The 15,871-nt window shown below is 38.5% G+C and overlaps 1 protein-coding gene across 1 annotated transcript; it reads left to right on the plus strand.

Annotated features, from left to right (window-relative positions):
* Nucleotides 1–787: 787 nt before the first annotated feature.
* LOC131574496 (protein Dr1) lies at nt 788–11,976 on the plus strand. The gene is made up of 3 exons (XM_058828967.1): nt 788–1,097; nt 6,518–6,681; nt 9,818–11,976. Exons 1-3 carry the CDS (start codon nt 878–880, stop codon nt 9,962–9,964), a joined length of 531 nt encoding a protein of 176 aa, XP_058684950.1. The 5' UTR covers nt 788–877; the 3' UTR covers nt 9,965–11,976.
* The last annotated feature ends 3,895 nt before the right edge of the window (nt 11,977–15,871 follow it).

Consider the following 15,871-nt stretch of genomic DNA (forward strand, 5'->3'; position numbering starts at 1 on the left):
CCTCAGTGTCGCTCAGCTGTGGTTGTCTCTGCACTGCAGCTCGCCCTGGCCTGCATTCCCTGCAAGTTTTTTTCCTTTGCAGTACAGAGCAAGGCAAGACCAGGACTGTGGGTCTAATGGGCCTTACACAAACACTATTGTGGTCTGGTTATTTCTCCCTCACACTACTGGTTATGGAGTGAGCGAAAACAGAAAATACACTGTAATAGATGGCTGCCGAGGAAAACCAGCCATGCCTGCAAGTCGTAAATACGCAGCAGATGAAGCGCCGAGCCCGTCCTGCTTCAGGGACAAGCTTGGCGGGGCTGTCAGATCCCCTGCTACTGCCGTAACCGAGGGGAAGGGCGTGTGGGGCCCGAGCGCAGCTCCTGGCGGAGGGGGGCGGCTGAAGGACCCCTCGCCGCCGCCGTGGCCGCCGCCGCCCGCACGTGGCGCCGCGGCCTTTCCGGCGCTGCCGGCGGCGGAAGCTGTTCCGGCTTCCGGCGGAAGCGCCGTCCCTCGCAGGTTGAGCCGGAGTCGGAGCGTTTCCGCCTCGCGGCCGCCGCACGGCCGGGGCCAGCCGAGCCGAGCCGCGCCGCTCGCGGGGCGTTCCGCCGCTCGCCTCTCCTCGGGCTGGTCATAAGGCAGCGGCGCCGGCGGCCGAAGGATGTGGCGGAGGCGGCAGTGGCAGGCGCCGCGGCCGAGGGAGCCCTGAGCTCGAGCAGCGCTTCCCGGCCCCGCGACCCCCCAGCCCGGCAGCGACCCCCGGCCCGGCCCCCGCCGTCCCCCGCCCCTCCTCGACGTCGCCCCCCGCGGCCCCGCCCGCCCCCGCCGGGTCCCCGCGCCCTGGAGCCCCGCGCGGGTGCTGAGCGCAGCCCGTGAGCCGAGCGCAGCCAGGATGGCCTCGTCGTCCGGCAACGACGACGACCTCACCATCCCCAGGGCTGCCATCAACAAGATGATCAAAGAGACGCTGCCCAACGTCCGCGTGGCGAACGACGCCCGGGAGCTGGTGGTCAACTGCTGCACTGAATTCATCCACCTCATCTCCTCCGAGGCCAACGAGATCTGCAACAAATCGGAGAAGAAAACTATATCCCCGGAGCATGTCATACAAGGTGAGCTTCCGCGGGCGCTGTGCCGCTGCCGGGTCGGACACCTGTGAGCCGCTCCTGTCCCGCTGCCCCTTTTTCCTCTCCGGTTGCTTGTAGCTACGTGGAACACAAAAGGCAGGGTCTCGTAAGAGAGAGAGAGAAGCGTGTGTTGTCCGGCTTGCCAGTCGCACTGCAAGAGAGGTTGTCTTTGTGTGGTTGGAGCGGCTGCTGGGTGTGCTCAGGACCAGCTTTGATTTTGTGCTTCAGAGAAGCCTGTGATGCTCTGAGTGAAGTCACCAGATCTCTTCCTCGTACCTGTGAAACAAGGTCTGCTTTTTCGAATGGATATGCAACGTGTTTTAAGATTCTGAATGTAGTAAATGTCTTTCTAGTTGGAGATTGATTATGTGGGGCCCAGGCTTTATTCCATGCTAGTCTTGTCTGGAATCTCTAAAGAGTATATTTCTTTAGGGCTGTCCTTACCGTCTCCTTGTTTAACGTTGGATCTTCGTATCTGTTGCAGAAAGCATTTAAACGTGACCTATGTCCTTGTATCTTTCTGTGCTGTTGACTTGCACTTCTGCTTGCTTGAATAAAAGGCGAGTTCTATCTGTCTCGTTTGTTTTTCTTTAAATTCTGTCACAACCTGAAGTCTGCATTAGGCATCGTTTGTCAGAACTCATTTGCTTTGTTTCTTTTGCCAGGGTTGTTGATACCAGTGTCTGCTACAAAAAAATTTATAGCAGCAGTAGTGAAAGAGTACTTTACTCGGCTGTCTAGGAGAGATATTAACAGCAGCATTTGTAGCAGAGCTATTTTCAGGGCTGTGATGGTATCAAGTTAGTTTTAAAAATGTTGTTGTATGATTTTTTTTTTTAAGCAATATTTTCTGTTTGAAACAACAGAAAAAAATTGGTTTGCTTGAAATTTGTTACCTTGCTCACCAGAAGATATTCAAGCACTTGACTGGGTCATGAACAGCAAAAGAAAATATGTAGCATGCATGAACTTTAATGTTAAATTAAATACATGTAAGCTTGAAAGTTTAGCAAAGTAGTTCCATCACAGAAGCCTAGGATGTAAAGTAAAACCTGTGCTTGCCCATGGGAGCATACTTTAGGTGTGGTGCTCTTTAATACATGGATTTCTTCAAGTCACCACAAAAAATGTTTGAGGTTAGTTCTTAACACAGGAATAGACACGATCTTTAAGGCTGAGGGCAATAAAGGGTTTACGTGTGAGAGTGTTTTGTGCCCAGTACTGGTGGTCCATAGAAAAGATTTCACCTATCACTGTCCTAGACTTGGTCTGGGTTTTTTGGAAGAGAAATTGAAACTAAAGTGATTGTGCATAATGTCAGCAGATGGTCCCATGCCAAGTATTTTGCTGGGTTCTATGTCCTTGTGTTATCGCATCTTAGAGTTAGGAAAAGTTATTTTCAAATTAAATCTATACTTTCTGGTAAAATTTTGCAGTGTATCCATTTTTGTAATGTTCTAGAGATGGAAAGGATTTTCTGCTGTCCTTATGTTTAAGGAAGCTCTAACTGCTATTAGCTCCTTTCACATGCCTGTCAGTTGGCAGAGGATCCCTCTGTGAGGTTTGAGGGTTTTGGTTATCAGTTTTGGAAACAGTGATCGTGTGTATAGGTAGAGTATTTCAGCATTTTCATCCATCTTCATACATTCTAGATACTTGCTATTTTGAATGCCTCCTACTCCAGCTTCATGACACCGGTGCTAACAAATGAGGCAGTTTGAATCTGTTTGCTGTGGCCATCCTTGTATCTTTTTCTTTCTGAATGCTTAGAAGTCAGATGAGGCTGACAGCCATCACCTGGTCCACATAAGCACAGGGTGCTGCTGAGAGGAGTTTTTTGTGCCCTCCAAGGGCTGCATCTGGCACCCGCAGATACCACCGACGCTGAGGCTTTTGAGAATTTAGGGCAGAGCAGGGTTTCCTCTCAGGTGAGTTGCTGGCTGACGAGCTGTAAACAAGAAGTTACTAGACTGGGAACAAGAAGTAGGAAGAGTATTTTGCTGGGCCAGAAGAAGGGGAAGAGGCACTCTGCAGCTGGTGACACTGCTGCTGGACTGTATTAGAGGTGAGGTGAAACTGCACTTTGTCACTGAGCTTAGGTGTTTGGCACAGTGCTGCCTGAGACACCCCTTCCTTTGCTGCACTGTTAAAGTGGTTGTGTGGCCATCTGCTGACGAAGAACTCTCTCTACCCTTGGGTTATACTTCAGATAGATGAGGTCCTTCCTGTGTTTTATTGTGTGGTAGCACTGGCACAGTGCTGTCTACAGCATAGGGAAGGGAAAGCAGAGGCTTCTTGCATCCCATTAGAGATCTGATTTGATAGATGTTCTCAGACTATGCCAACACTTACTATTGGTAACAAAATGCAAGACAGCTTTCTTGGAGAGTACCCAAAAGCATCAAGGCTATGTAATAGTTGTAAGTGGAGAGCTCCACGTTTATTGTTGAATTCCACCATCAGGAACCCAGCTGTGAATCTGTAGCTCTAGTAAGCAAATGAATGTTCTTCCATCCTGGAACAGAAAATAGAATTGTTTGAGTGTTATATGACCTGTGACAAAGCAGACTTTTTATGAGAAATTAAATTTTCATTGAATTCTGAAAATGATGACTTGTAAAATCACCTTTTTTGTGAAGTTGGTTACTTTGATTACTTGGTCAACATGGAACTGTTGTAGAGTAAGGTAGGCTGTGGACTGATGTCAAGTCTTGTCACTTCTTTTAATCAACTGTTAGGATACTGACAGTATGTATATTATCACTTAATTTAAAAAAAAAAAATCCCACACAGCTGTTGATGTTTGGGATTTTATTTTGGAAGTTCTTTTTTTCTTTAAAAGGAGCATAAAAATTTAAAAGTCTCAGATATTAACAACTTGATTTTATAAAATAAAAGTAGTACTAACTATGTGTCACTGATTACTCAGAGACCTGCACCTTTATGAAGTCATTAAGAGTAGGAGGAAACCAGGGAAAGGATAATTGTGATGTGGTATTTGTAAATATGAGTTGTGTTATCCCCCCAGATGCTATGTTTTGGAATTCAGCTGTTTATATTTGGTGGGATAATTCTAGCCTCAGGAAGATACTGAATTTTCAGCAGTCTGGGTAGGATGGCATGTTTAAAGGCTCAAAAAATAGGAAGCCTTTGAGTTTTGATGAAGTAGCAGCTCTGATAGAGGAGTAATCACTTGTCCCACATTTTAGCACCATGGTGGTGTAAAGAGATTCATATTCCTTCCATTCATGTGTTCTGTAAGCCTTCATGTGCTCCAAGAAGATGGTAAACTTTGTCAGTTTTTTCACAGGCGGTAGAATTTTGATGCAAGAGATTTATGATGCATATATGGTTCTTCATAGCTTTGTCATATTGAATAATTGTAAAAATCTGCCTTGGTTGTATCACATGGGGGTTTTGAAATTTATTTTTGTATGTGTCTGTGTTATATATAATACACAATTGTTAAGTCCTTTCTATTAATTTATTTTCTTTTAAGGACCATGTAAAATTTCTGTAAAAACCCATCTTGCTGCTAACTTCAGACTCAGCAGCTGTTCATACTCTGCATCAGATTGCCAACCCTGGTTGACCTCTGGTTTTGCCATCATGGTTTTCCTTAGTGACATTAGACTTGTAGATTTCTTCAGTTTGGTTAAACAAGTATGGCTTACAAAAGTTTACTATATATACTGTTTGCATTTTAAAATTGAATGACTTCTTAAATATCTGTAAAGTATTAAGATAACCAGTTCTGGACTATGAGACATGGATTTGCCTCCTCTCTGCTGAGGCTGGATGAAACAAGTTTCTGAAGTTTTTTGTTAATTCTCCTGGAAACTGTGGGTTAATTGGAAGAAGTGTTTCCAGTGTCTGTGTGTGGGCTGAGGCTGAACTGGCATACTGTCTCTGAAGTAATTTGATTATCTCTAAATCAGTTTGTCTTTTAACTTCCTTTTTTTTTTTTTAAGAAATAAGTATTATGTGAATTCCTTTGCCAGGTGTTCTCTGTTAAAGGGAAGCTAGTGCTGTATGACTAGAGAGCAGCACCCACAGCCCTGTTGAAGACAGTGTGAATTGTCTTCCTTAGAACAAATTGGAAGCTGAAAACTTAGGGAATACCTTTGGGCTATTGTTTAGATTATGATACAATGACATGCTGCTGTAATTATGGCTAGGAAAATGTTGCTTCCAGAACTAGTGTTAGGATATTGTCTGAGTTTCTGTAAGTAAGATCTTGTTTGTAACAAGCTGTTGATTTCTGTTGTGCAGTTTAGTGCTATTTCTTAAATAGCTTGTCACAAAAGTTTGAAGATAAAGGTTAAAACAACTCTTGTACTGTAAACTCTGAATTGTGTAAATGCTAGAAAATTAACCATGTATTTTATTAAACTGATGCTTGTTTCTAGTATAACTGGTGTTTATGTAATGTTTCCAGTATATTCTGCAATAGGTTCACTTTGGGTGTGTGTGGAGGCATGTCATACTAAATGGTGCATGAGGAAACTGCCTTTTGTCACATGTGCTACCTGGCTTTTTATCATCCTTTCTGCTACCTTTGCATTCTTTAAAAAAAGTGTTGTTGCAGGATATAGCTGCCTTAACAATTTCTTTGGGCAAGATTAAAAAAGATAAAAGATAAAAGTGCAAGATTTTAGCTTCATAATACATTTTAATGTGGAGATAAATAGAAGGGGTTCTGTTCAGAAATAATAAATATTATAAATAAATTATAAATAAATAACAATGAAGAGCTTACACATAACTTTATATAGCTTTATATGTGTGAACTATGCATCTTATATATAGGAATTTAGATACTAAAAGACAAAAGTTAAAATTCAGCAACCCAACATAATATTATTTATTTCTGCCTTTTTGAAGGTTTTGTGATCATTTTACATGTGTCACTTCTGCTCTGTTATAGCGTGCTAATTTACCTTCTACTGAAGACTTGCAAAAACTGGAAAGGTAGAATCACTGAGAGAAAATTCAGATAGAAATTCAGATAGGAAGGACTTCTTAGCTGTATAAATTATGTCAATTCTAATACAGAAAGGATGGGAAAAAGAGGTCTTTTGGAGAATAATGACTGTCTCTAACAAAGTGTATCTGAAAGCCCTGCATCCTCTGCAAGTGCAAGCTTCTTTGGTTGTACTTGATGACCCTTAATTTTTTTAGCCTAAAAACATGAATTCCTAAAGAACGTAGCAGAAGAGAGAGGGGAAAATAGCTGTCAGATCTTTTTAAGAATAGAGATTTTTGTCACCAGATGATAGGAAAGTTACCAAATATTTTGCTTTTCTTTTAAGTAAAAAAATCAGTATCCATTATCAGAAGCTTTGTAAAAGGTAAACAATGCCTTTTCTTTTCTTTTTTTTCTTTTTTTTTTTGTTTCTTTCTAGCACTAGAAAGTTTGGGGTTTGGCTCCTATATCAGTGAAGTAAAAGAGGTCTTACAAGAATGCAAAACAGTAGCACTAAAGAGAAGAAAGGCCAGTTCACGCTTGGAGAACCTCGGCATTCCGGAAGAAGAGCTACTAAGGCAGCAACAGGAATTATTTGCACAAGTAAGTGAAGCAGTGCTTGTCCTGGTGAGGTTGGAATAATTAATGCTGCAGGTCTAGGGCCACACAAACATGTGCACACCTCAAGAAGTATCCCCTTCCTTGTGAACTGATTTGGCATGTGGAATGTATTGACCTTGGCCTGTTTGAATTGAGGAATGTGAAGTCAACAAATAAGAAGCTGCTACTTGTTACATCTGTGATTTGACATATAGGACTTTGTATGTGAACATATTTCATATTCTAGCTTTAAAAAGCATGGGGTTTTGCTGCTACTTGGGTATTTCCAGTCTATCATAGAGAATACATTAAGAATTAGTTGAGGAAATAAAATAACAGGTGTTTCCTAGGAAATTACCCATTGTGAAGCATTAAAAAGTGAAAATAGCTTTTCTGTTTATGACCATCAGTGCACAAATGTTATTTCTGATACTTGGAAAGAAACTTTATTCGTGGCAAGATTATAATTGAGTGAATTCATGCATAAATTTTTAAAGAGACCATTGAGGCATGGCAAAAGCATTTGCCTGCAAATAGTGTACTAACACAGACACACACACATTTTCCTTCACCCCAGCCTTATCCTCTTCCAACTTTCCCAGATAGTTGCACATCTCCCAGTTTGACTAAAACCTGATTTTCTTTGTCTTCCTACACCATCTTTCTCTTGACTACTCTCTTAGTTTGGCAAGACCATTCTCTAAACTAAGAGATGAGAAAGTTATCTGGTATTGCTTTTTTCTCTTTACCAAGGCCAGAGTCTTATTTTCTCACTGCTTGCTTTGGTTTCCTCTGATGAAAATGCTTATTCAGTTAATGTCTGATTACTGTGACCTCTCTCCCCTTTGCAATACTTGTATCTTGCTGAAACTGTTGTTTTTCATCTTATGACACACCAACTACTTTAATCTCTATTGCGTGATGAATTTTAAGGCATTTAAAATTTCAGCATACCATGTAGCTATTGCAGTGAACTAGTTATGATCAAGTCACATGTGCCTAACTCTTGTTTGATTGTACTAAATTAGAAAGACCAATGTGGCTGCTTCTGGATTTTAGGTAAGATTTACAAATAGGAAGTTTGATACCTGTTTTTTACTTACCATTTTGTGTAAGTAACTCAGCATGATACACAAAATAAAAAAGCAGCAAAACCAAGGCTTATTAAGGGAATACTAGCTCCACAGTATCACTGAAAAAAACACATAAAAATAATTGCTGAAACCTCCTTATGCAAGCCACACTTTGTCTAAGGAATGACAATTTTAAGAATATTCTTTTAAAGTTCTGTTACTGTGCCTTAACTTCTAATTTAAGACAAAGCATGCCGGTTTGACAAGATTGTATGAATGTTTTTTAAAAATAGCGTTTGGTAATATGGAAAATGTTTCCTTAGATTCAAGGATGACAGTCTCATTTTTCAAAAATAGTAGCTGTGATGTGCTGTTGGAGATACTGTAATTAGTCTTAAAAATAGTTACAGAAGTGCATGCTTATTTATTTGTGTTAATCTTTTTAATATTCTAGAGCATGATACTAATGCTGGCTTCTTGTTCTATTTTTGAAATGCCTGCCTGTTAGTGTTATGAATATTTGACACTTCTGGCTTGAATGATTGTAAATATTTCAAGTTAGGGGAATGTCTAAGTTTTTGTGCAACACAATGGTCTTCATAAATTTGGGGATTTTTTGAGTTTTCCTAACTGGAGTTGTTTAGTAAATTAGTTAAGTTTACCAGGTGCTTATAGAGCTTCTTGGTCAGTCCAACTCAATGGAATTCTTCAGTATGTGTTTTTTTTTTCTCTTCCCATTTCTGAAATGGTGAAGTGTTATCATTACAGATGTGGCAGGGTGGGCACTGACAAAGTGATGCCTCCAGAGTGAAGTGCTGAGCCTCTGTTTCCTGGAGCATCAGCTCTCTGTGTGTACAGTAAACTTCACTGGACAGAGTCACTAGGGAGCCGTTTTGTTATCTCCTGTCTGATAAGTATTTGTGCCTTCCTATGTGGACAGATGCTGCTGCCTTTCCTTTAAAACTCTATGATGTCTTAAATTGTTTTCCAGCCCTTGTAGCTGTGCTACCACTTGAAGTTTGATATACTGAAAAGTTTTCATTGAGGTTTCTACTTCTGTAATTTTTTTCACTGCTAGAACAGAGGAAAATGCAGCACTTTGTAATAATACAAGAATACTCTGCTTTTTTTTACATTGCTATGTTGAACAACAGGGTTTGATTCTTTTCCAAACATTATCTTTTGGCATCTTACACTTTGCGGAGCTGAAAGAAAATTTGATGCTTTGGGAAAAAAATAAGAAAATTCAGTGGGTGCAGTAGTCTTAGTGATGACTTCTAAAAACAGAAGAATGAAAAAGATTGAAAACTACATTTTGGGACCTTTTTCTTAATGTTCACTCCAAATAGAAATTGAAGTTGTAACTTTAACACAATCAATTAGTGTATTGCTGAAATCAACAAGAGTTAACAAAAAACAAGTGCAAACTCTGGGCTATTTGAAATGTTGTGGTAGAATCTCTTCTACTTTTCAGTAGAAGTCCATACCTTTCTGTAGCAAAGCCATCCTCAGTTATCATACCTGAATTTGAGAAGACTTGCTCTGCTCTGTTTTGCAAAGATTGCTTAGCAAAGTAAGATAATGGCTTGCTTTGTTTTTGTGATAATGTGTGCCTCTGTGGTTCAGTTGGATGATTTCATAATTGGAAGTTTTGTTATTTGTAATCAACAAAGCAGTGCTGTTCTCGTCTCTGAACTGTGATTAAATGTTAAGATCCCTTGAAACTGATGTCTAAAGTTTCCTTTGCTTTGCCTCAGTTAAATTTTTCATTAGTTAGTGGTTCAGCACAGTCCTTATAGTGGAACTTAAGTACACTAGTTTCTGTCTGTTGTTTTTGTAAGTGTAATGCCTCCAAACAGTGGTGTCTTCAGAGGAAGACAGAATATAGCTAAACTTGTTCATACAAATAATTAAGGTACTTCTCAATGTGGTTTTGCATATGAAATTAATAAAAAAAAATAAAAAAGGAATCTACAGGTACAGATAAAAATGTGTTTGAAGAGAATGTGTTCTAGAGTTTCTTCACAAGCTATTTATGGCCTTAACAATTAAATTCATGTCTCTAGGCTAGACAACAGCAAGCAGAACTGGCACAGCAGGAATGGCTACAGATGCAACAAGCAGCTCAACAGGCACAGCTCGCTGCTGCCTCAGCCAGTGCATCCAATCAGGCAGGATCTTCTCAGGATGAAGATGATGAAGATGATATCTGAAAATCACCAGCTGAGTTGTCTTACTAAGAAATACATTTCCTGCACAACGAAAACAGTGAAATGAATGCTTACCTGTAAGTTTGTATGCATTGTGGACTGGCAGTTGGTATTCTAGGGGTGTCTGCTGTTGTGTGCTGTACATGTATAAACTGTCTTTTTTGAACTCTTGAAGATTTAAGGTTCAGTATCATATCAACTTTGGATTTTTAATGGTGTATATGGAAATTTTAGATAGCAGTGCGTCATTTATTTGATCAATAAACAGTGTTACAATAAACAACATGTTTATAAAATATAGTGAGATTTATACAAAAAGCTCTAAATCCACATTTGCATTTCTTCCCTTTTAACTAAACTATAAAATCTTACTTAGAATTTTTAATTGTTTTTTGGGGGAGTGGTACAGTAGACATAATCTGTTAATGGGAAAAAAGTAGAGTTCAGCATAGAGGAGTCTGAATTCTTAGTTCTTTTTAAAATGAGGATGTATATGGCAATAAATATTATATATGCTCAAACACCACACTTGTTAAAATTTGAAAATGATACATTTTCACCAAGCTAGGAAAAGGTATGTTTAATAGGAGTTGTACAAATTCAGTAATTTTTTTTTGTATAGGGGTGAAAAAAAATAAACCCATGGTTTTATTATGACATCCTTTTGACAGTCCTGAGTATTTCACTTCAAAGACTGCCTGGTTTGAAGAACTAACTCTTCTATTACTTCACTCCAGTTTAATGTTAACTGTTGTTGATGATATTTTGTAGTCCAGATTTATGCATATTGTTGAAATATAAAGCTGGAACTTAAAGAAACAAAATTGTTTGTTCTGCTGATGTGACAGGGAGTGATTAAGTATTCAAGCCCAAGAAGGCAAAAGCTGACCCTAACAGTGTGTTTGTCATAAAAGAGAGAATTTATTTAACCTTGATTAGTCATTGTCAGCATAATGCTAACGTTCTCCAGACTAGATTGCCACTGGATTACTAAGATACCTTGTTGAAAGACAACATTTTCTTCACTCAGATTGGTTTGTAGGTAAGTCTAGATTTCTGATAAACTGTTCCCCAAGAGTGATCAGCAGCAATACATGAAACAGAAATGATGTACTTGTCCTTTTGATAGTTCTGTTGATTTAATGGATGAGCAGCTGTCCTTTGTGTTGAAATAAAGCACAGTAGTGTCCATTGCTGAGTTTTAATGTGTTACTTGAAGTAATACTGGCATATCTTCTGGTACACTAATCTGAGCAGACTAGAAAAGCCACTTGCATGCTGCTGTAGATGACCCCATAACTCTCTAACAATGTGGATGGTTTTATCAACTTCCATCCTCAGCGAGTTGCCCTAGTTAGAATTCTTGAGAAGGGCTGCAGCAGTCTGTTTACATAAGAATGCAAACAGCAAATGGTGGGCCCATTTTTATGTAAATATCTGAACAAGATCCAATTGGCATGTGTTCAGATCTCAGTCACATAGTGACTTTTGATTTAAATTTGAGATGTGTTAAGTTGCATATTGAATAAATGTGAACATGTCTTTAAAAGCAGTAATGCAGTGAAAATGCAGAAGAGTATTTGTTTGAATGTTTAAGTTTTAAAGAGAAAAAAAAAAAAAAAACCAACATCTTTCCTGGATACTACATAAAATATGTTAGGCAAGGTTTGACTGAGGAAGTGGTTTTCTGTAAAGGTTTAAGTACCAAAGGTAGAAAATCTAGTCTAGTGATACAATGTTAATGTGCAGTGTTGGCTTTTCTAATTTGTACTGTAACACCTTCACACTTTCTATTTTAAATACGTCTTTTCCTTCTAAATAATACTAGGTATATTTTCACACCTTTCTTTTCTGATGCAGAAATCAGGTTAACATTTTACTGCATCTGGTATGTATGGTGTAATGTTTGAATTTTTGTGACCTTTCTTTTTGGACATTCTTGTGCTTTTTCATATGCTGTATTCTTCAAGCAATAAAATTCTGATGTGTTTTTATAAAATTGCTTTTATATTTAATGAATAGTCTGTCTTCTTCATTTTCTTTATAAACAAAAAACACTTCTTAAACCCTGTTTTTATTTTGGCTTACTGAACACTTTTTATGACCTGAAGTCTTTACCGTCTGCATTGCTGTGCACTAGGGTTGTTATTGCTTGCAAACAATATTTCTGGGCTTGACCTGCTCTCTTTCCTGTTGGGAATTGCCTTTAGAATGTATGTATTTTTATAAACTGACATTGAGCACCTGCAAAATTGCACAAAAGCCCTGTAGATTGTATACCAGCTGCTGCAATACTTTCATAAAGTGAAAGGCCACAGGCAGAGGCTGAGGTAGTAAGAATTTAATTTCATGTAGACAGTCATGATTAGAGATTACTTATTCAGCCATTCTTCCCCAAGTATGAAAATAAACTCTGGCACTTTCAGGGAGAATCTTCACTGATCTTTCAACAGACATATTTTGTACTACTTGGCTGTTGTGCTTCCATGCAGGAGCTGCTCAGTGAAGACAGATTTTTGAATTTATGGTACCCCTGATGTTTTTGGTACACCAGGTACATAGAGCATAAAATTTGGTTAGTGAACTGTATTGTTGCTTTGTCTCACAAGAAATTTGTATAAGGATGTGCCTGTTAAATATTGAGTCAATGAGATTATCTGTGGGTTTTCCATAATTACTCTGACAGTCTGTTTCAGAGTGCTCAGGTGACTTACAAAATCTTTCTATTCTATTACTTTTATAAAGTGCATGCGTGCATGACATTGTGGATAATGAATATAGTTGTATTTACTACACTGAGGTATTTTAAAAGGAGTATCTTAGGGGTTCTAGACATCAAATTGGTATTTGAATTTCAGTATTTGCATGTGGCTAATTGAGCTACATTTTGAAACACTGGAATCTCTGCCACAATGGAAAATGTTCCTGAAAGCCAAAAGTATAAATTATGTTCCTTAGATTTTTTAAAAGTACCTCCACAAAGGAGGACTATGTGTAATAGTGCTTGGTTGATCATTTTGTATGGGAAGATTGTTTTCATTTGAAACAAAGCCAAGTAAAGGTGACTTGGCATTTGAAACAATGCCAAGTAAAGTGACTTAATGATGATTGTGGAACAGCCAAACCCTTACTCTGAAATGTGTACCTCATTTTAGTTTCCTAGGGTTGGATTGTGATTTTGTGTAAACCATGCACAAAATATTGTGGAAGAAGGAGGAGGAGGGGAAGTGTAATATGAAAGATAAAGCATGCTATGGTAAAATTTACTTTTGGTATTATACTATTTACCTGTCTAACATGGAAAAGTTTTACTCTGCAGCTTTACAGTGAGAGCACATCAGTGGGATGCTGGCTGGTGTTCACATGGATTTTGCTTACAGTCAGTATTAGCTCTTTGAGCCCTCAGATTTGTTAAAAGGACATTCAATAAATATGCCATCTGAGACTAAATGATGCTGTATGGGTACAGCTCAGTGATGAAAAGGAGCATCTGTGAGCTTTGCTTTTGTCCCATTAAGGTTTGCTGGCAATCAGGACCAATAGGTTCCTTTTCAAAATATTTTTGTACTTAGTTTGAATTTTTTTCCTGATTTAAATGAGTGCTTTTTGTTTTGATTCCATGCCACCATTGCTATAGAAATCAAAAACTGAGAATTTAGTAATGGCTTTGGAAGTACTTACCATTTCTTGGATATGTGGGGCAACAAATGTGCTAGAGCTTTGCATTTCTGGAAAGAAACAGATTGAGTAAAAATGTTCTGTGGTACTGTGCTGTAATACGACTGAAGACAATACCTGGGGAGTGGAGGTTTTGCAACAAAATAATTAGACAGTGAATCCAGTTGGATACACCTAATCCCATACATCAGTCATGGATAAATCAAATAAACAGGTTTTGCTGTGTGGATAAGCCTAGCAGAAACTTCGGTAATCTGGAAATCTGTAATAGATGATGCTCTGCATATGTTGGGGAAAGAGACATTTGATTTTAATTCTTCATGGCCATGATTTCTTGTTGCATCAACTGCAGGAATACATGAAGAGTTCTGTCTCACAGCTTGAACCAAAAGTTCAGGTAAGGATGGACCACAGTTGTTATAACCAGTTTGGGTGTTTTTTCCCTGCATTTTAAATGGGCACAGCTTTACATATCTGGGGTGAAGATTTATAGCAGACGTGTCAAGCTATGTAAAGACTGCACTTACTTTTAAGGCTGAATGTTCATGTGGTTCATTTTCCTGATACTTCAGAGATTTTATTTTGGTCTTGTTTCAAAGGTAATAATTGATTTCTCCCTCAGCCCCCACCCAGGGTGACTAACATTGGAGCAGTAATATTGCATGGTGTAACTTTGATTTCCACACTAATTTCAGTAGTAATTAGCCGAGTTTTGGTATTAGTTCAAAACATACTACTCAGTAATTGTAAACTTTTACATCTTCAAAGCACGATACAAGTATTAATTAGGTGTAGGCAATGTTACATTATGCTTTGAAGTTAACACTTTCACATGCTACAGAACTAAGGTGGTGCACTATGTAGAGGAAAAAGATGTTATCTTCATGGTAGGGTGAATCATCTAGACAGCAAATAATTGGGAAAACAACAGACTTGTAAAAGTCATTGTCAGAGATGAAAGCATTTATTTGTAAGAGCCTAGTGCTTGGGATTCCTGGTTATGGACCAGGACTTGGTTTCATTAATATTGTGTTCAAGTTTCATTCTGTCAGCTCAGTGAAAAACCACAGCTGAATTAGAAATCAAATTCAATGTTGTTTTAGTTTCAGGTAGTTTTTTTTTCTCAGTTAGGCAGCAGTGTAATCCACAGAAGAGAAGTAAATTTGTCAGGGCAGTGGCAGTGTTAGTAAAACAAAATCCGACAGTCTTCGCCATCCCAGCCTGCAATGAAGGAGACATTGCCCTGTAAAAATGTTAGAAAATATGTGTGAAGGAGTAATGTGACTAATAAATATTTTTTTATTCTACTATAATGTAAACACCTAACTGGTGCCATTTTCACACACAGATAATTAATATTGAAGCAGGTAAAAATCAGAATTTAAATACAATTGCTTCTTAAGTATGTACTTACATACATCTTCCATATTATCTGATGAATTAGCTATTCTATGCCTGTGGCAATTTATTTGTGTCGGATTGTTGGGCAAGTTGTATGCAACTAAACTCATTACCTTTAAACCATTAATAACTTGATTTTTTTTTTTTTAATATGTTCTAATGTTGGAGATAATCATATTTTCATTTCTACAAAAATTTTACAGTTTTTTACAGCTGTAGTTTAAAAAACAACTTTTGTTTAAAAAAAATACAGTTATAGAAATGTAAGCAAAGTAAAATGTTGTGGACAAAAAATTAGTTTATCTTGATACATTGTATCATTAAAATGAAGGGACAGTTTTTCAGTGAATAGGAAAAGGTATTTATCCTGTCTTCAGGATATGAAAATGGGTCTGAACTCAACGTCACTTCTGTTAGTGACTTAGCTTTCCCAAAATGTGTAAAAAAGTATTATTTGATCTTTCTTTAAAAGCACTAGTGGATGTTCTGAGGCAAAAATTTCAGACTTTGCCCTCAGGAAGACGATTGGCTGGCAGGCATCCCTTCCAAATATGAAGGATCTGGGGCAGGAATCACACAGTCCTGTGGGAAGAACTACAGGAGCAGGCAAGCCTGGAGGGAGGACATTTTCACTGATTGCTTTAACTGTGTTTTTGGCAAAATGCATTGAGAATTTCCCATTTTCCTAAAATGAAATATCTGGTATTGACTGTGTTACAATAGCATAATTAAAAGTTTCTCCTTTTTGGACACAGGATAAAGCTTCTAATGCTTAGAGTTTTCAGACATGTCTGTGTTGGGATATATTTTTGTAACATGCCTCAGTGGCCT

The sequence above is a fragment of the Poecile atricapillus genome, unplaced genomic scaffold (genome assembly GCF_030490865.1).
Source record: "Poecile atricapillus isolate bPoeAtr1 unplaced genomic scaffold, bPoeAtr1.hap1 scaffold_359, whole genome shotgun sequence".
NCBI classification, from domain to species: domain Eukaryota; kingdom Metazoa; phylum Chordata; class Aves; order Passeriformes; family Paridae; genus Poecile; species Poecile atricapillus.

Bases quoted from the DNA above. Each gene is read 5' to 3' on its own strand.
- LOC131574496 (XM_058828967.1), top strand. From the start codon at position 878: ATGGCCTCGTCGTCCGGCAACGACGACGACCTCACCATCCCCAGGGCT. The intron at 1,098-6,517 runs GTGAGCTTCCGC...GTTTCTTTCTAG, and splicing joins CCCGGAGCATGTCATACAAG to CACTAGAAAGTTTGGGGTTT. The intron at 6,682-9,817 runs GTAAGTGAAGCA...TCATGTCTCTAG, and splicing joins AACAGGAATTATTTGCACAA to GCTAGACAACAGCAAGCAGA.